A 21,437-nucleotide genomic window follows, 5' to 3' on the forward strand; every position below is an offset into this window, starting at 1 on the left:
GGCCAGAATTTCTTTCTGATAATAATCAGGTAAGGATTCATCAAGTCAAGTAGCTTGATGTTTAAACCAACTACTTGACTTGAACATCAAGCTTGTGATAAATAACATATTTGAACTTGGCTTGATTTGAGATATTTATTGCTTGACTTGATATCAAGCTACTTAAATTGCTTGAGCTTGATACGCACGAGTCGCACATATTCCTGCAAGCTCGTGCGCGCTCAGACAACATTATAATCTTCAGAGGATAAATAGGTGAGTTTGACAACGATACCGTAAGTTCATCCAAGAAATCTCCTGTAAGTCGAGCAAATGAAATAGCTTGGCGTTATGAAAGACTGAAACACATGCTGATAGTTCCGAATATATTTCAGAATGGTGAAAGAGGCCCGAAAATATGTTCCAAACTGGGCTAAAATGGAAAAAGATTTTCATCACCGCATCAACAGCTCCTGTTGAAAGATAATTTTCCAGAGCTGCTCTGACTGTTTTCGAAAAACAGCAATAGATTAGGCGAAAAATCCATGAGATTCCTCATGTGTTCTGATTCTGGATGGAAAACAATGTAATAAAATAGTCCTTGAAGGTTTCTCAGTATTGAGAAATAATTGTTTTTTCATTTTTATATTTTGTTATGTTTCATAATGACTTTATTTATGGTTATATTTCAAAATGAGATTTCAATTTTTTTTTTATCAAGATATTTTTGGTTCTTGTATACAATCAGTTCCATAGTTTTTTGACAAGGTTTCTTCTGATTTCTTCATTTTTATCGATGTTCATACTACAAAATGAAACTGCTAAAAATTAATTAGAATGAACTTGATTTTTGAAGAATTGACAAATAAATACTTGATTTGACAATTAGAAACTACTTCTTGATTTCAGGTCGAGTAATTTGAATATCAAATCCAGCCTTGAAACTTCATATTCAAGTGTTTTCCAAGGGCTCAGACATTTATAAGGAAGCTAGGTCAGCAGGAAAATTATTGTCTAACCAGTCCTGAATAGATCGCAGTATGCTAGTTGATCGTCATATGAAATAGTATGAGTCGATTTAGTCACTTTCATTGCCCAAAATAGTGCACGTGCTGCCGCGTGGCAATTTGATCGACTTATTGGTGTGAGTTGTACTCATGTTCCACATCCCATCAAAGGAATTGGTTTGGTGACAATTACTTAACGACTATAAAGTTCTCAATTTTTCCTCGAGAATAAAAATAAAATTTAATTCAATTACAACCACCGCACGATAATATCAACATGAGATCTTTCTTTGGGTTTATATTTCCCAAGGTGGATAATAAACCTTTGTGGGAAATCAGCGCATCTCCTTCTAGTTCAAAACAAGCCGGTGACACAATCAAACGACCAACACAGTTTCCAATTCTTTGTGATCCTGAACCTTCCCTGCGTAAATCAGGACAGGAATCTCGCAAAGCCGAGGATAAAACGGATTATATCCCGGCCGCCACTCCGTGAAACGGCACTCGTAACGTGGATTTTCATCAAGATTTCCGCCGGTTTCCATCGCAAGTCTGGGAATAATTGATTCTCTCTCTCCTTTAATTAATATATTTACCTCCGCCCGAGCGCCCGGAGTGGAGGTACTGAAGTACGAAAATTTAAAATGAAATGTCTGAGTTTTTTCGGTATTTAGCTCGGTCTCGAAGTCAAGTCTAGAGAAACTCGGATATTTCTAGAGTGGCTTGAAAAAGTTTGCGATGTAATGAATGCGGTTTCACAGGGAGAAGAAGTCGATGTGGAAGTGAAAGTTCAGGTTCAAGATTGTAGTAGGCGAGTTTTATACGTGGGTAGAAGTTTTTTCGATGTCGACTCATTAAGGATTATTGGTTGATATTTCTTTCGTTTCGCATCATTATGAGAATTTAAAATGAAACTTCTTTTGGTTGGTCTTAAAGTGGAGACTCGAGATACTCGTGCTTCTGGATATTTCTAGAACTGGTTGAGAAAGTTTGCGAGGTAAATCCCAGAACGTGTTTTCTGAGGAAGAAGAATTTGGAAATAATTTGCAGCTGGTTCCGGAGGAATATGAATTTCTACCGTTCAAAATGATTCTAATGGCAACACTGTGTATAATTTTTTGACATTTCATTTGTGTTCATTAGGTTCCCATTCGATTATGGAAAGGTACACGCTTCAAAAACTCTTGTATCGTGTAAAAAAACTCTAAACAAGAAAGTCTATTGGTCCAACTCAATCCTGTGATTAGTTTTCGAAATACAAGCTGTCGATGTTAGGAAATTTAGTGAGCAACGAATTTGGGACACCTTGTACAATGTCTTCCATTGTATAGTGACAAATTAACAATGAGTAAACGCCAACGTGTCTCTTATCTTTACTCTGTATTAAATTTTCATGGTATACATTTTTTTGTCAACTTTTGTGATAATGGCTGCCTTTCTTAATATATTACCCTTTGTATCTCAAAACTTAAGTAGACTTAACGAGTCTACTCGAATTAAGAGTAATGAGATAAAATTAGAAAATTCTACGGACGACTTTTTTGATTACAGGCTATATTATGAACTAAACTAATTTCATTTTGAATAATGTTTGACTCACCACATATATAACAATATTTATCATTAAAAACCAGTCTGAAATTATTGAATTATAGGTAAGCAATATTTGTCGCGCAAAAGTGTTTTCCTACAAGAAATATTACTTCGAAGGAACGCCTTTCTCCAACTTCGACAGCCTGTATCTCGAAAACCAGTCAAGAGTTGGACCAATAGACTTTTTTGTTGAGGAAATCATATTCTACAAAATACGGAAAATTCAGAAAAATCACCTAGGGACAATTTTTTCAATAGGCTGCCGCCTGGTCCAATCCATTGGACAGCAAACTTATAATATGCATAGCCTTACAACTTTGCTTCTGCCATTTTTCGCCGAAATTCAAGACTATTTTGTAAAGAACTGCTTATACATATATGACTCGAAGTATTGTCCATCGCTGGTCACTACTCACTTTCTTTTTGCGAGCAGCGTACGAATTTCGCGTTGAAAAAAATGGTCATCTTTTGAAGCGATCCAGTCAATTTTAATAACTCATAATACACTACGCCGAGCTGGACCAACCAAATAGTGAGCCCGACCTTGGAACCGTCGACATGGAAGTATGGCCGGGATATCCCCATAATTTTCTGCTCCTCATTTTTCATGTCCAGTCACAATGCGATGCAGAAACCCCTTCCGTCTTTGCCTTGCAAGCAGATGTTCACAAGCAAACAAACGCCGTTCAACATCTCTCGTCTTCAATTCAAACGGCACACAATTTTCTTGTTTCTGAATCATTTCTATGAATTTCAAGCTTTCTTGAATGGCTTGTTGCATCACTCCCAATGATCCTGCCAATTCTTGTTGCGTTTGACACGAGTCTTTATCAAGTAATGCCTCCAATTCTGCATCTTCGAAAACCTCTCTTTTACTGCCATGCTGGTCTTCGACGTCAAAATCATACTAGAGTAGTGTTTCTCAAGGCGAAATATTTTTTTGGGAATACCTACTGCAAATCAAATAGGTACTCATTATTAATTATTCATATAAAAGTTTAGCTAGTTTAAACAGGGTTGCTTATCAGCGCTTGTAGACCCCAGTGAACCTCTTCAGCTGTTCTTGGTGTTTCTAGACAAGTAAATAATCGAAATGAATTCCCGGCTTCAAATTATTCACGCATAGTCTTCGATATTGCAAGCACCATCAGACCAAAACGTTGAGTATCAATAAAAATTCGTATCTGTATCCAAAGCTGAAGTTACCAATTGGATACTGACCCTTCGTTTGATTCCGGATACGTGCCTCGAAGTCGAAAGCCGTGAAGATGAAATATTCAAAGAATAACTCCTCGATCCCGAACATTTCTTGCCGAATTAACAACGTCCGAACCCGAATTGGAGGTGATGTCCGTTAAATTTACGACTCCGGGTCCCAACTCAATAATATCTCGGCAATGATCCCGTAGACTTGAGGGTTTAAGGGACGGTGCATACTCCATAAAGACCGCTTTCAAGGAGCTCGTATAATCTTAATTTATTGGCGATCGGCAAACGCTCAGATTAGGTTTGCTGCAATAGCAAATTCGAAAGGGTCGGGTTATAGCGAACGGAATTGTGGATTTTTGTTCGGTTAGGGACGTAAAATGTCAGTAATACTTTTCTATTTACTTATAAAGTTGTCGTATTGTTTTATCGTGGACATGAAAGCTTTCCATGCTATTTCGATTGAAGTTTTACTATGAACGGGTGAATTCAACTGTTGCGTCTATTTTGAAATGAATAAAACGTATTTTATCTACTCCTATTGAATTATATATTCATTATTCAACTGCTTTTGAGCAATTAATAGCATCTATTAACAAACAGCGTGAGTTATAATAACTCACTACTATAACTCACTATAATAGATAAATCGGAAAAGAAGGATCTGTGCTTCTATACTTCTCTGCTTCTATTCGATTGGCCGAAAGGGAACATTCCATTATTGTTATTGAGGGGAATAATGTCCGAGGGAATGTCACTTTAATAATTCTGACGTTTTCAAATTAAGTTGATATCTAATTATTGTGAATTTTTTGCTGAAAACGATTAATTCAGACAGTGAAGATGATATATTATATATACATTTCCAAAAGACAAACAGCTAATGTTACCATACAGAATTACTCGCCCGAAAAAAATATAAAGGAGAAATTTTCAAGATATGTGTAGCAGTAAGCAGTTAGTCATCGTTTACAGGGAACTATTAAGGTTTTTCAATAGAGTTCTATCTCTGTACACTGTACTAGATTCGAGCTAGCAGAAGCTATATTGGCAACGCTAAGTTTCCATCTCTCTTGTACTCGGGATCGAGCACAAATGTTTACTTTCCGTTCCTTCTGTCTATATTCTAAGGCTGTATTTTTTCTTAGTATTTATTGATATAGTCGTAGATAAAGTATAGTATTCAACTTGCGGTAATGGTCATAACTCACTTGATGAATTACAGCACTCGCCTGCGGCTCGTGCTGCAAACTTCATCGGCGTGAGTTATGACCTACATTACCGCTCGTTGAATAATATACTACTTCCTACAACTGCTATGAAAAGTAGAGTTTTCTGCATAGCTTAGTCAATTGCAAAACTATAGAAAGTGACGAAATTCGTACATCTCGCGAACTATGTAACTGCCTATAGTGAGCACTGTGCAACGTATAACTGTGTGATTCACTTCAGCGTAAACAGAAACTACTTCTTACAACTCTTATTGTGTATTGTGTATACTGTTGTTTCAAGAGAAGAGCTATTAACCATTTCATCAAGATGTCGGTATTATTCGCACTTGAATTCATTTCTATGCGTCTGGAAATCCGTGAACACGCAGGCTGCTCTAACTATAACTCACCAGTGGTGTCTCCGAGAACGTCTCAATATAAACCCCTAAGTGACAGCCCTTTACCAGAAAGAAGAAAATTTTTCTCAGGACACTGATGTTGAATGTTATCGTCCTAACCACAACGGACCACATTAAATATATAAAAGTAAGTTAGTAAGTATGGGTGTCATATTCGACCAAAGACTCTCTTGGAGTCCTCACCTCGAGGCGGTAATCAGTAAGGGTCAGAGAGCTCTCTCCACATACCAAAGAATGGTCGGAAAAACATGGGGGTTAAAATCTGAACTGACGAACTTGATTTTAAAATCTATTGTCGGCCAATCGTAAGCTATGTAACTCTCATCTGGTGGCCAAGAGCAAGACTAGTGAAGGGACAATTAACCTTGGAACATCTGCAAAGAACAGCATGTGTTTCTATCACAAGAACATCACGATCTTGTCCAACTGCTGCCATCTTGTCATCTTGGACCTGTCTCCTCTAAAAAGCAAAGCAGCTGATGGACACTCAGGGTGGCGAAAGAAAGTGAACTGAAAACTGGCGATTATTCAGGGCACCCTTAAATTTTAAATGAGCTCCTGGATGTGGTCACAGATAACCTACCACTGAGACTAGAGTTTCCGAAAAACTTCAACACGACATTTCCAAGTCTTGAGAAATGGGCTAATCAAGAAGTGACTCTAGAAGGGCAGTGGTATTTTATGCCGAAGGCTCAAAAACTAAAAATGGACGAGTGGGAGCGGAAGTACACGGTCCCTCAATCCAATACCAATGGGTTCCTGCCCTTCGGTGTTCCAGGCAGAAACCCTTGCCATAAAGGAAGTGCGTTGCGCTTAGTATAGAGCGCAAGAATCGTATAGTATAAATATAGTATCTGACAGCATAGCAGCCCTGCTAGCGATTGACTAGCCACTAGTTGAACCAAAGTTAGTCTGGGAATCTAAAAACCCCTCAACGTACTTGAAGAAAGGAACCAGGTCAACCTTTTTTGTGTGCCTGGCCACTCCGGGATACCCGGATATGAAAAAGCAGACCAAATAGCTAGGGAAAGGGAGGTCAATCCCCTTATCGAGGCCAGAGGCATTTAGTGGCTTTCCAGCCAGTCATCAGGAGATGGCAGTTAAAGAATGGGAACAGACGAGAAATCGTCCGTCTTGGCGGACAATCATTGGTCAAAGACAGACCAAGTCACTTCTCTCCTACTCGATGAGGTGGACTAAAAATGTTCTCTCACTTAGTAAACCGGAACTAAGTAATTTGACGGACACGCTCACGTGACACTTTTGTTTGAGGTATGACCAGAAAAACATGAGAAAAGCATCTGACGACACTTGTCGCTTCTGTTGAAAGCCGCTGAGACAGTCAAACGCTATGCGAATGTGAAGCTTTTCTCCGGAAAAGGCTTCAACACCTTGGCTCTTGGTCGGAACAAGTAATTGATGTATGAAAGGTAATAAAGTTTAATGAGACATTATTGCCAGACAGGTAAACAATACTGGGATGCACAATAGGGCAAGGTGCATGCAAGTTCGGATAATCCTCCGCCACTCCTCTAATCTAATGTAAAAACTAAATCCGTGAACACGATAACTGAAAGAAATCTAGGATCTCCACTGCACCCTTTGAATTCTTTGATGGTTGAAATATAGCTGTTCGAAATTTTTTGAATATCACTGTGCAAACCTTTGTTTACCCGATTCAATAAAATTATACAACACATTGAGTTAATAAATCGCTCTAATTCTCAGAACCTCGGAATCAAAATGAAACTTCCTATAAGTTATTTCCGTATTATCCAATACGCTTGTTCCACTATTTCAATCAACCTAATTAAAATTTTGACGACACTTTGATGAGGTCTTCCATTATAATGGGACACTGCGTGATAACGGAAATACTTTTCCTTAATCTAAACATCCATCAATGTCGAAAAACTATTCGAAAACTAATATGAAATCTAAAAACTTTATTTGAATTGTCAAGTTTCATTACCCCATCTCACGCATATATTCTAGAAACTTTCAGTTATTTCATTATGAGTGCTAATTGAAATTCAGTGTAGTTTCAATCACGATCTCGCAATTTCTAGAAACAAATAGAGTCGACTGAAGTTGCAGTAACCAAACTCTAATGCGAACAATCTTCATAAGCATTTAACGACCATTTCAACAACGAAGTTGTCTTCTTCAGCAACGAAAAATCAATAACCAAATTCACACAAACATAAACCGAGAAGTCCTAAACTACTCCCACTACACAAAACATCTCTACTCATACCTTACTTTCCTTTTTCACACAATCAACTGTAAACTGTGGGTGTTGAATTAAATTCAGCAAACTATTCCTTTTTTTTCACATTTCGATTTCATCGAATAACTGTTGAATTTTAATACTTCTGTAGTTCTAATAAATTTTGAATAGCGTATTTCAAATTTTCAAACATGATCCTCCCTGGGAATTAATCATTAGAGCCATGATCAAAACTTGTACATATTAGGTAGTTTGAGTTTTGGATGAACAATACCTACATTTCAAAAATTATTCAATACTTTTACAAGAACATTGGACTGGCAGAAATCTGAATCAATAAGAATACGGTATTCTTTTATACTCCCTTTCTTTTTAATTGCAAAATGATGAAGGCGCCGGTTCTAAAAAATCACTATTTACTTATTTTAAAACTTTCATAACAGATTGATATACATCGAAATAAGACACTAAAAAACTTCTATCTGATAAGAGAGTATCTATGCTTGAATCTCAACATTCGTCAATGTCGAAAAACCATTCAAAACTATGATAGAGTTCGGAAACTTAACAGAAATCTCTTGTTTCATCGTATACCTACTTTTTAACTTTTTAAAATTTTCCTGAACTCTCAGTTAATTCATTCTGAACTCAAATAGAAATCCTGTAAGTGAAAGTTTTTATCACGATTTTTTTGAAACGCATATATTCGAGTTACGTTCCAAAACCAATCTCAAATAATCCACTCCGACCTTCCGCATAATCGACAAATTGAAAAAACTGCGATTAAGTCCCAACGCAAGCATCGATTGAACCCCAATCCCAAACTTATCTCCATCCCCATCCGAATCGCCACAATTACTCCCGGTCCCCCAAAAAATCTACAGATCAACATGCGACCTTCGTCCTTCCAATCGAGCAAACCCTCTCCAAAACCACCAGCATCCTATCCATCTCTGAGTCCCATCGAAATCGCTCTTCAGTGGTGCAGCCTGGATTTTATTTCGGGGGGGGGCTTAACATCGACATAAGGTGAAAGCAACGAGGGGCGGTTTTTGGCTGTAAGTTGTCGGTTGCATGAAAAAATTTAAAATGAAAAATGCATTCTATAATTTGGAGATTGAACTTAAGGTTGAAGTAAATACTAAAGATAATACTAATAAATCATTTCAAATATTCACTTTTCTTTCTGTGTTTCTGTTACCAGGATATCGTATACATTCTCGATAACGAATTCAAAATCATAATAAATATTCAACAAGCGCAGACAATCTCTCATTTCCCATTGTACTTGCTAAATTCGTTTTCAGTCTCTTGAGGGTAGAGTAAGTTCTTTCCGGCGTATATGTCGATACTAACGTACAAAATATTTGCCTCATATACTCGTAGATATGTTAGGATATATGTAACTGCATAACATTCTCGTATTTAGAAAGTACCAATAAAGATATGAATCGGGAATTCTTAATACGTAATACTTGCAGCATCTTGGTATCAGAGGCAGAATATTAACTTGGATAGACGGTTTCTTGTCCACTCGTTCCTTTCGTGTAAGAGTGGACAAATCTTTTTCAATGAAAAAAAACTCTGTCACTTCTGGCGTCCCCCACGGCTCGGTCGTTGGTCCTGTATTGTTTTTGCTGTTCACCTCTGATCTCCCTCGTCTGATTCGCCCAAGTTGCTCACTATTTGCGGATGATACAAAGATTCACAACTTTCCACAGTATTATGTATTTCCATTTTGCCAATCAGAAGGTTCTTTTCACTTTTTCAAGAAAACTTTTGAATAGCTGCAGTGTTTCGAAGGATTCAATACTCCAGAGGTTCTTATCGTATGAACAGCTCCAGTGCCTCTTTGATCTCAGAATTTGAACCACAGCGATTTTTATCCTTGGGATTATCTCAGAGCAGAGATCAAACATCATCCATCCGACCCTGGATGAAATGAAGATTGCAATAGAGGAATAAATTTCCCTCACATATTCTGCAAAGTGAACTCAATACAATTTCTGCTTGGTGTGAAGATTGGCTGTTGCCCCTGAATGTGGACATATGTAGTGTCATGCACATTGGGAGGAACAATCCACGTATATCGTATGTCATCCATGGGCGAACTTTAAAGGATGAAACTTGTTATTGCGATCTTGGGGTCTCGGACTTACAGCGACCAGGGATCTGACCTTTATACTACGTTGTAAGACCAATTCTCGAATACTTGGGACCGGTATGGTGGTCTTCTACCAAAGGTAATGAGGATCTACTTTATTCAACCTAAACTCTTATTTCTATAAATAATAATAATACCCTCTTGCACATCTTGAATTCACATTGAAGGGTCATTTCGTTGCCTCTTTTGGATCCATTTTTCGTTTCGCCAAAGTGGGGCGAAACAATTGTTGCTAACAATTAAATAATCCAATAGAAATAATTTTGTTTTATATTATTCAACCTTAACTCTTATTTGTATAAATGTAGGCATGGTTAATCGATCGTCTAGAGGTATAATTCGATTACCTGGCCTTTCGTCTTTTTCTCAGTGACTTTGTTCGGGTTTATAATAATTAAACTCTTTTTAATTATATACATACATTTACAAAACCACTCTTAAGTACAAACACAGTAGATACGGTACTGAATTTCGTCTTTAACTCGAGTGTTAAATTCTCGAAGCGTCTTCGAATATCACGTCTTCGTCTTTAATTCTAGTTTCAGTCGTCTCGTCTTTAACTCGATCGCGACTCGTCTTGTTCTAGTCCGCGAACCGTCTTTACGTCGTACGTCTTAAGTTGACCGACCGAACTTTCTCTTATTTCGTCTTAGACTCAACTTGAACTGTCTCTCGACTCGAACTTACTCTCAACTCGTCTTACACTCAACTCCAACTTAGACCAAACTTGAACTCTCTACCGGCTGGAACTTACTGTCTTCTGACCGCAACTTACTGACCTTCCCTGTCTATCGACTTCCCTTCTTCCCGCTTGGTCACACCCTTAGCACCACTCCGATATCGGGGTAAAGTACCAAGTACCACCCCTAGTCCAATAAGAGTTTTGCCGTTCCGCTCACACAAAGCTCTTCGCGGATTCCTGGAAATCTCATCAGCCATGGATCATGGAATATTCTCGAAGGACCAGCAGATGATACGCAGATGTGACACATCCGATACCATCGTCTCGTTTTCAAGCATTCCCAACTCCAGTAAATTTTCGAAGATTTGCAACCGACATGACACATCTTCGACACCCCGATAAATTAACACTTCCTTTCTATGTTATATACAAAAATCAATTCGTTCCCTTTAAATCTATTGAAACTGTCATGCCCTCGACACTTGAAGAAACTAATTGGTCTCCAAGAATCCTGTTGACTATGTCAATTATTTACAGGGAACAATGACTGAATCCTACATAAATAATAATTATACCCTCTTGCACATCTCGAATTCACATTGAAGGGTCATTTCATTGCCTCTTTTCAAATCCATTTGATATAATTTTGTTAATTTTTTGGGATCAAACGCGGAGTCATTACTGCGATCAATCAAACACGTGAATGATGATAACACAGATTGCATTTTGAGAAATCGCTTATTCAAACGGAAATTTCCAAGCCAGATGTTTCTATCACATCGGAACCTTTTACGAGTACATAATTTTAGATTTTTTTAGGACCGTGAAATCCCTTCATACAAACAAATGAATTTTTTTTCGTATCATGGTGGTGTTCAACTACTGACCTACTACCTAATTGGTGGTGGCAATGGAATTCTAAATTTATGGTTATCTTCGAGAAACAACAACCAAGAATTGCTTCCTATATTGAAGTTGTCGACCGAAGCGATAAATGATGCAAGGTTACAAACAATAAACGAAAATCCATCAGAGACATAATGGTCTTTTCATTGACAATTCTCTGAATTGTTGGTATTTCTTAGGAGGGAGTCTACAGCCTCAAAGACCCCCCAAGCTCCGCTAGTGTGACGCTCTTACCTTGATGAATTGGAACGTGGCGATCGAAGGCAACTTCCTCAGGTAGGGATAGAAGAAGGATCCCGCAGGATGAGCGGGATAATGTGCCGTTATCCTATACGCCTCGCCCTGGGGTTCCGTAGCCCAGTTCGGTGCCGTGAACGTGAACCCGTTGTCGGTCCCTGCATCCACCGGATCAACCTGGAAGCAAAAGGGGATTCGTCAAAAATTAATCGATGCAAATGCGGATTTGAAGCGGCAACTATGTCCGAGTCATAGCGAGGCATTATTCGCATTTAGGCAACATCGAATTTGCCGTGATAACAAGGTTTTTCGTGTGAAATTTTCATGGATGGGTGAGAGGGTGGGATTGAATTGGGGTTGATGGAATCGAAAGCTTTCAGCGTGAAGAGGTTGTTTGAATGGGTAAAAGGTGAAATTTTCATGGGAAAACGTGTTTTCGATTCATCATAGCGCTTAGTTGAATCCAAATAGTTAAAGTAGAATCACAGGGGAACAGCTGTATTGGTGTCGAGGTTTTTTGAGCTGATTCTACATCAATTTGATGTCCTGAATTCAAATAACGTCTGCATTTTCTTCTAGGAGCTCAAATTTTTTTGATTTACAATTTTGGAGAAATATAAGTTACATTATTTTAACTCAAATCCGTAAGTGTAGTAAACAAAAGTAGATACGAAATTTTTATTCTAGTTATAAAAAATACAATATTATGTCTTACTTACAAACAAGAAACAACATTGAAGAAATCAAAAAGTCACTCAATACTTCGAAAGCAGTCTAAAAAAAATTTATGATAACAATGAATTCTTTCATTTAATAGTGAATAGAATGAATAACAACAAAAGGATTTCATGAGGAAATCCCTAGGCGTAACAAAGAGAGTGAGATTATTGGTACATGACCTTGCCTATGGATTAGAAGAAATTTAAAAACATTGTAATTAACAATCCGAAAAAAAATGATGAAAAATTGAATAATTTTGCCTTTTCAAAGTTAAGGTGAACCCCTTCATGAGTCAACTCTAGTTTCGCCTCTGGCTCCAATAAAAATTCATACACAAAGTTTTTTTTTGTTTACAAAATGAAATATGTTCATACGTTAATTTTTCCCTAATATAACCTAACAAATCGCTTCGAAAAAAGTTCATATTAACATAATACCGGAGTTGCTTCATTTCGAAGGTAAAGTTAATCTAAGAAAATAAAAAAATACAATTGTGTACAATTGCTGGCTATTGTGGCTACTGAACCTAATAATTCCAATCTAGTAAGGGCTAAATAAGCGCCATATTACTTCAAATATGTTATTTATAGTTATTTTGTAGAAACTTTTTTTTTGACATCCTGTATACGAATATTGCAAGGTTCTAAATGAATTATGACAACATTCATTACGAATTCATAATTTTATTTTTTATTTCCAAATCAAGTCATAAACTTAGGGCCGTTTCTTATCAAACAACATGTATATGTAGGACAGTAGGACTATGCAAGCACAAGAAATGTGCGCTGATTATTTAGTAACTCTAATTAACCTCAGAGAATACAAGATTACTAGAACAATCTGTCTCAATTGCAGGCCATAGTTTCAGTTCATTAGTGTCCGTCAGTCTAGGAACCTGCAGAGAGGTGGAGTAGTTTCAGGACTGTGCAGTAGGGGGCGTTTAGTTAGATTATCTCACTGGAGTTCTATTAAAAGATGCGATTATTTTTTTTATTGCACTCAGGATTACCACCAAGTCCGAAACATTTTCAAATAATCGATATTATTGTTGTTATGACACTTATGTCTGAAGCTGCTCGATAACCATCACTTTATATAATTTGATATTGAATAAACATCTGAGGTGCATTTGAATGGTATAGAGAAAAGAGAGATTATATTTATTAATCAAGTTATAGGATGAGGTACCTACTCAAGCTCAGTCAAAAAGAAAATATTTCTGAAAAAATATTATTATTGTGACTCAAACACCAATTAGGTACTACAACCATTACTTTAGTAATGAATATTAAGTTTTCTAAGAATTTCCTATGAAAGGTTTTCCAATAGAAATGATACAATTAAAAATGGTTATAATGGCATCAATGAAGTAAAACATTCAACAACGTTTAGAATTTATTAAATTGTTTTCTAAAAAGCAGTGCCCATTTATTAATACTAAATTTGAAAATGATTCATGATTCGAGTTGGAATTCGTGAGAGTGTCCAAGGCAAAAGTAAAAAGGTCACCTGAAATGATATTTTGTTTATGAACTGTGAAAATTGCGGAGTTGGTAAAATCATCACCCCCAAATGATAGACAAACAATTTTTGCTGAAAGTAAATACACGAATGGTCGAGCTTGCTTCCGCAGTGATAAAATCCTGAGTATCGAATTGATTGGTGTGAAACAAACAAATGAACTTCCATGTGAAATTTGCAGTGTTTATACAATACGCTCCGTGTTTTGGCAACAAGGATTGCTCTATTTTCCAGAAATAATACTCACTCAGCCTCGGATATATTCAGGGAATTTCTAGTATTCAGTGTAACTACATGAGATCTATTGGAGTTTGAAAATACTCACCTCTATTGTGATACTGTCCAACCAATTTCCATTTATGCATAAGTCGAAACTGTCAATTCCAATGAACCAATCAGGAGATGGAATTATCCTGGACATCAATGATACCTGAAACCGAACAATTAACATTTTATCGTATATGTCGACTATACTGCTAGATTCAAGCGATATTGTTTAGTACCCGAAATGGAATTGGTCATCATGACAAAATTTGATCACGTGATTCGTACAGAATATGATTAAAGTAGGGGAAATCTGCGATTTGGGTCTATCTATAAATTAACACTTTTTAAAACTCATTGATAATTTTCCAGTAAGTACCTTTCATTCATTACTGGCAGATTATGGTTGACATAATCGTCTATTTCAGCATACGATTGGAAAGATAATGATATAATTCCATATATCTAGTACTGATGTCCCAAGGCTCATACATCGAAATGAACGCTCTTACGAAAATATTACTATTGAAGAAGGTCTAAATACATTAATTCATCAGCGCGCACAAAGTTTGGGCCTCTCTTACGGCTCCCTATGGCTTTTTTGGCTTCTGAATTTCCAACTCCATCCTTATAAAGTTTATTTGAAACAAGAACTAAAACCAGCTGATCAGAAAAGTGTTGATTATTATGCCCATTGAGTGCTCGAACAACAACTTCTGGATGACGATTTTTTGTATGGAATTTAAATCAGCGACAGAGCACGTTTTTCACTCGTAGGCTATGTAAACAAGCAAAATTCTCACATATGAGTCAGTAAAATCTTTATGAAACTGTTGAAAGACCATAACATTTCACTGTATGGCTTGCAATTGGGTCTGATGGAGTGACTGGTCCATACTTTGAAAATTAAGGTGTCAATCAAACCGTCAATTCTCATCGCTATAGCCAAATGATTACCTATTTCATGTCCTATAATTAATGAAACGAAACGGGAAGAAATGTGGTTTCAGCAAGATGGTGCAAAAAGACACACAACACGATCCGTTTTTGTTTTATTTTTATTTATTTATTTATTCATAACAAGAACATATACAGGTAAATTAATACCCAAAACGATGTCCACTAATTAACATTGATTTACAGAAGTGCAAATACTTACATAGAAACAAAAAAAAGAACAAAATTTTGATATTCAATTGAACAATTTTTATCCTTCATAACTACTTGTGATCTTTCTTTAAAAAAGAGAAAGTGCAAATACCTACATAGAAACAAAAAAAAAAAAGAGCGAACAAAATTTTGATATTCAATTAAATAATTTTTATCCTTCATAATACTTATGATCTTTCTTTAAAAAAGGGAAAAAAATGATTGAAGGTTGTTATTGCAAGAAATATTTTCGGAAGATCTTGTGATAAGCGCCTTCAAATTTTTTTCGTGGGTATATGCGAAGGATTATATTTATGCCGATAATCCTCCGACTATTAACGATCTGAAAACCAACATCCATCAAATAATTGGGATATTACCTGAAATATGCCGACGACTCTTTAAAATTACCTCACAAAAATCGAGTCTCCTAAGAGATCACGCGGAAGTCATTTGAATGAAGTTGTACAGGGTGCGGCAAAGCCGATTGACGAGTTTTGATAGGTTATTTCCCGGGATGTGGTAGGGGCAGGTAGGTGCGGAAGAGGTCTTTGTGTTCCTTAGAGCCAGTGGTTTTCAGTCAGAACCATGATTTGGACAGGAGTGCATCTCCCCAAGAGCAACTGTTTTCAGTAGTGAGGAAGCACATTTTCACCTTTCTGGAACAGTGAATAGTCAAAATTTCCGGTACTGTTCTGCTGTAATCAACTTCATGAAAGACCAATCCATTCACCTAAAGTCACAGTTTGATTGTGTCTCAACTCGGAGTGATAGGCCGAAAAGGAAAATATCACCGTAACAGTTCCCAGCGTTATGTGTCAATGTTGAAAACCTTCCTACCCCCTGAATTGGCAGAACTTGCTGACGAACACGATCTGGGTGACATCTTGTTTCAGCAGGATGGCGCTACAGTACACACAGCTTGAACTTCATTAGCTGTTCCCAGGGAGACTGGTCTCACTGAGAGGGGACGTGGGTTGGCCATCGCGTTCACCAGATTTGAGTGTCTGCAACTTCTTCCTTTGGGGCCACCTTGAAGATAAGGTCTTCAAACAACGTCCACACACCCTGCCAGAACTCAAGCAGTGAATAACTGAAGAAATACTGGCCATACCGCTCGAGATATGCCGAAAAGCGGTCGAAAACTCAACTACATCAGTGTATAGTTGCTGACGGCAGCCATCTTAGCTATATCTTTTTCAGAACTTGAGCAGAAAAACCATATTTCTCACTGCTTCGAATGAATGGAACCGTGTTTTTCCAAATTTTACCATTTTTTTCGAATAGCCCTGTGAAACTCGTCAGTCGGCTCTGCCGCACCCTGTATTTAATATATAATGGCAAGGTCAAAGAATTATATTGAAATAACAATTTGATCGATAGTGTGTTTTATTCTCGTTTAGTCTCGAAACCACAAAATGGATAAATTTTTACTTGCTCCTCGTCTTCTCACGAATAATTGTAGAAACGTAGATTGAGTCATTTCCTCGATATCGCTCGGTATCTCGTTCGAAATATCGGTCATTTCATTATATGTATTCTTCTACTTTGAAAAATTGCATGAATTATTTACGAGCAAAAAAACGATTACTATTTTCTACTTACTCTAACAATGAAAATCACGAAACATTAAACAATAATTGATTCCACAGCGACGAAGTAAACTTCCCAAGGTAGTTTCATTGCTTCCAACAGTAAATTTCCGATTCACAATGTTCCCGAACTTCAACCACTTTTGATTTCAAGCGGAATTTTCATCAAAGTATTTCCGTTGAAATGAGAAAAGTGGATTTGCAGCAGTTCATTTATCAGAAGCTGGGGGAAAAATACGAATTGAAGCTTCAAGTAACGTCGCTCATCAATAAATCAATGAAAGACATCCCCTGAATAGGTTTTATTTCATCCGCTGAATTGAATATCGAATGCAGAGGCAAGAGATGTCGCTTTCTGATTTATTGATGAACGGTGTTCTCCAGCATCCTGTTCGTATCATTAATTTAAAATTCACCAGATACTCTCCTGAAAATCGCATGTACTCGGTTAACATTCCCCCAAAACAAGAACCGAATTGAAAGAAGGATTTTTTATCGGAATTGAAATTTATTTCGTACTAGACGATTATTTTTCACTCATAATTATTCCTATGATCCAATTAAACGAAAAAAAATCCAATTAGCCTAGTCTCGACCCTGGACCCAAACAACATGATCAAAAGAATGAATTCATTATTCAGCATTTTGCTATACAATTACCCACGTTCAATAATACCTTCAAAACGAGGAGTATTGACATAAGATCTCATTCAAAATTATTTGTCCTATTACGTCATCTATGACGATTGTGTCACCTTTTTGAAATTTATAAGCTGTAATAGTAATGAATCCATTATTTATCCAATATAAGTTATTAGTTATTCATCTGTATCTCGCGTTGTATAAGTCCGATAGGGTTTCACTGAATGGTGTTAGATAGATGAAATTTCGTACTACAAAAACTTTCCTGACAGTTTTGTGATTCGTTGACTCAGTTAAGATCGAGCGCGCGTCGAAAATGAACACAAGCATAGAGAAAATACGCTATATTTTATTGTTATTCTTTGATAAATGCAAAAATGCAAGCCAGGCGGCTGAAAATGTGATAAGTGTTAATGGTACGGATACCCCAACAGCCAATCATGCGAACTTTTGATTCATCGATTCTGATTCCGGTAATTTCGATGTCAAAGATGCACCACGAACTGGAAGGCCAATCGTTGAAAATGTGGATCAAATCATGGACATTGTCCATGCACAAAAAAACCGTTTGAAACCATTTGCATAAGGCTAAACTTAAGGAGAAGCTCAATGTATGGGTACCACACAACTTTACGCAAGAAAACCCATGGGCCAGATTTCCATCTGGGAATCGCTGCTGAATCACAAATCGCTCCAATTTTGAAGTGGTTGGTGGCTTATGATAAAAAGTGTATCAATAACGGCAACGCCAAGCGAAAACGGTCGTGGTCGAAACGTGTAGAGTCAACGGAAACGGTGAGCAAGCTAGGATTGACGACCAGGGAGGTTTTGCTATATGCAGGGAATAATCTACTATGAACTGCTTTCCTGTGACACAACTGTTAACTCGGAACTGTACTGTCAACAATTGAAACGTCTCAAGGAAGCAATTGCCCAGAATCGGATTATTCATGCAAAAATTATGGATTTCGTTTCACTACACCTAATATATCTATCATACATCATCATTTCAGACGCGATTCATATTCCCGTATTGTTCAGTTTGCAGTTCGAAGGAATCTTCGTCGCCAAATTATTCCATAGCGACCTACCTGATAAAAATATTATATACTCGATAAAAATTCTTCACAGGAACTTGAATAATGGATAACGGAAAGAAGATAACACTGATGTCCACCATGAAAAATTGTAGTTTCATTCAAATTTTCCGCTCTTCCGATCGTTAACTCGGAGAGTATCTAATATGGATGCATTCCGGTTTCATATATGCACATTTGTTACAGTAAACAATGGAACTCTGCATCACAGAAATTAAAACCCTCGGGAATGTCGACATGCTATCTTTCATTTCCAGAAAACTATCAGATTAATGATCATATTTCGCGTATGAATGTTGATTTTTGAAATGGTTTGCATTGGAAAATTATCAGGTTTGAAAAAAATTGTTATTCGTTGACTTCAAGTCTGGAGCTTTTGAGCATTTGTCCATTTATATCTACACCAATTGCGCTATTGATGAGGTATCTATATAATAATAAAGATACCTATTTATTGATCCCTTCAGACATTATAAATGTATGAGACAAGTCACATCATAAAAAAAGAAAAATGAATGAATAAATTACAATTCAGTAGAAAGAATAACAATAATAATAGAATAAATAACTAACAGTTATATAGTTTATAGTTACGTAGTTTATTATTAATAAAGTATTCAACAAATAGTCCATCATCAATATCTAGACAACAATTAAATACCTAACAATTCAGAAAAGTATCATTGAAATATACTTTTATGCCATAGGAACATTTTGTAAGCAATAAAGACTTTATTTTTCTTAAACTTATCCGATCTAAAGATTTGATTGATTCAGGCAATCTTTCGAACAACTTCAATCCTTCATAAGTAGGTGAACTTTAGAATTTGGAAGTTTAGAGCTTAGACAGAGAAAATATAACAGTGTTTCTAGTAGCATACTGTTGATAACTAGAAAGTTTTTCATATGATGCATAATGTTGTTTTATATGAAACAAATAAGCTCATCAAGACTTGATGCTGTAATTGCTATTGATGTGCCGTCAGCAAACAAAGTGATATAATCTGCTTTAGATGACTAGTCAAATCATTTATAAATGGCACAAACAAAAGCGGTCCTAGGACTGATTTTTGTGAGACGCCATAGAATGTTATACTAACTTTTGACATATTTTGTCTCCCTCATATTTAGCTTTATCGATTTGGGGTACTTAGGTTTATGGTAAATCAAAAAATGACAAATTTAATAATCAACCAAAAGAAAATTCAAAATGACTAAAACTGTACAAATTGAGTAAACGGTCAACAAATTGAACAACTAAATTAACATAAAGACAGACGTACGTTTCGGGATTTTTTCATTTAATAATACAATTTTTCCTCATCAAATTATTTGATATATATTCCACAAATTATAATAAATTCAGAAAAATTAATCGGTGAAAATTTTTCCAATAGGCTGCTGCATGGTCCTTTGCTGTCCTAAAATCTGTTGACCATGGTATGGGCTAGGGTTGCCAAAAACGCCCCCCCTCGGTCCGGTACTGAACTTTAATCATATTCGAATTCCAAAAACTATGGCACTTTCTCCAACATCGATATTGAACTCTGAATTTTCAACTTTTATAATCTGCCATAATCTGATGACAGTTCACAAACACTATTCAACTTTTACGACCACCCTATGCTTACGCATTTCGACTTATCTCTCACACATATTTCACCTCCATAAACACCTCTCCCATCTTCTGCGACGCGTCATATGGGTGTATAAAGAAGGGAGCGAAGTTTACGTATCTTCCATTAATACGGTAATCCAACCTGTTACTTGAGTTCTGAAACAGCTTCACGCTCTAGATGTTTCTTATTTCTATTCTTTCCCGCCTTCTCGACGAAAACGGGCTGCCTGGAAGACAATTCCGCATCAGTGAACGTGATTTCCAAACTGCATTAGGAGAACAATGCTAGGAATTTCGAGCTGATGCGAAGAGAAGTGCAGAAGTGGTAGTTCAACAATGATTATATGAAACCGAGAATGTATTAGAGATGCATTAGGATGCATCAAGATGGAAATGTTCTGGAAGTTATGTTTGTGTTTCTATTATTCAGAAAGGGCGTATTTAATTGATCCAAATTGTCTTTTTTCTCAGACCCCAATGATCTCAAGAGATCAAATGAAGAATTTCAGGTACAGCGTTTCCGATTAAGATTTTATTAAGGAGGTTCCGTTTCACTGCTACCAAATGGTTTATTGTACCCCCTTAAGAGATATTTTCTCCATAACGTGATCTACAGCTCGCTTTCCAGTTCCAGAGCTTCAATGAACTCCAGTATACGAGATGGTTTCAAGGAGGCTAATTCCTCACTTCTACAAGTTTCTTGCCCAAAGCAGATTTTGCATTGGCTAGTGATGGCAAGGCATTTCGTCACCAGGTGGTCCGGAGTTTCTTCCTCCTCTCCACAGAATCTGCACTTGTCAGTTTCTCATGAGGTATTTCCTAAGGCCACAATGCCTTGTGAGGAATCCAGTGAAGAGTATATTTTTGCAAAGATCTAGATACTTCTTGGATCTCGCAAAGTGTCAAAGTTTCAAATAAACTTTTTGGAATAACCAAACCAGGAAGATTCCGCCAGAGTGTTTCTCTTTCGGTTTTTTCCATCTCCTGAAACTCTTTATTGTTGTTAAATTTGTCTATGCCACGGAAAAGTTCCGGGCTGATGGAAGGAGTTTGTGTTCCTTTTCTGGCAAGTGTGGCTTCATTCCCTTTAACCTTAAGTGACCGGGAACCCAGACTAAAAAGACCTTGTTATTATTGCCTATTTCATTGAGTTTTCTTCAGCATTCCAATACCACCTTAGAATCAATGATATGTGAGCTC

At 36.8% G+C, this 21,437-nt stretch overlaps 1 protein-coding gene across 1 annotated transcript in view; it reads right to left on the minus strand.

Annotated features, from left to right (window-relative positions):
* The window catches only part of LOC123688769 (spondin-2), a 149,900-nt gene that overhangs the window by 14,080 nt on the left and 114,383 nt on the right, over positions 1-21,437 (minus strand). Inside the window, exons 3-4 of the mRNA XM_045627427.1 lie at positions 14,201-14,305; positions 11,632-11,811 (exon numbers count right to left, since the gene is read on the minus strand). Coding sequence (XP_045483383.1) covers positions 11,632-11,811; positions 14,201-14,305 — 285 coding nt within the window. The remainder of the gene's footprint in view (positions 1-11,631; positions 11,812-14,200; positions 14,306-21,437) is intronic.

Source organism: Harmonia axyridis, chromosome 1 (genome assembly GCF_914767665.1).
Source record: "Harmonia axyridis chromosome 1, icHarAxyr1.1, whole genome shotgun sequence".
Lineage (NCBI taxonomy): Eukaryota > Metazoa > Arthropoda > Insecta > Coleoptera > Coccinellidae > Harmonia > Harmonia axyridis.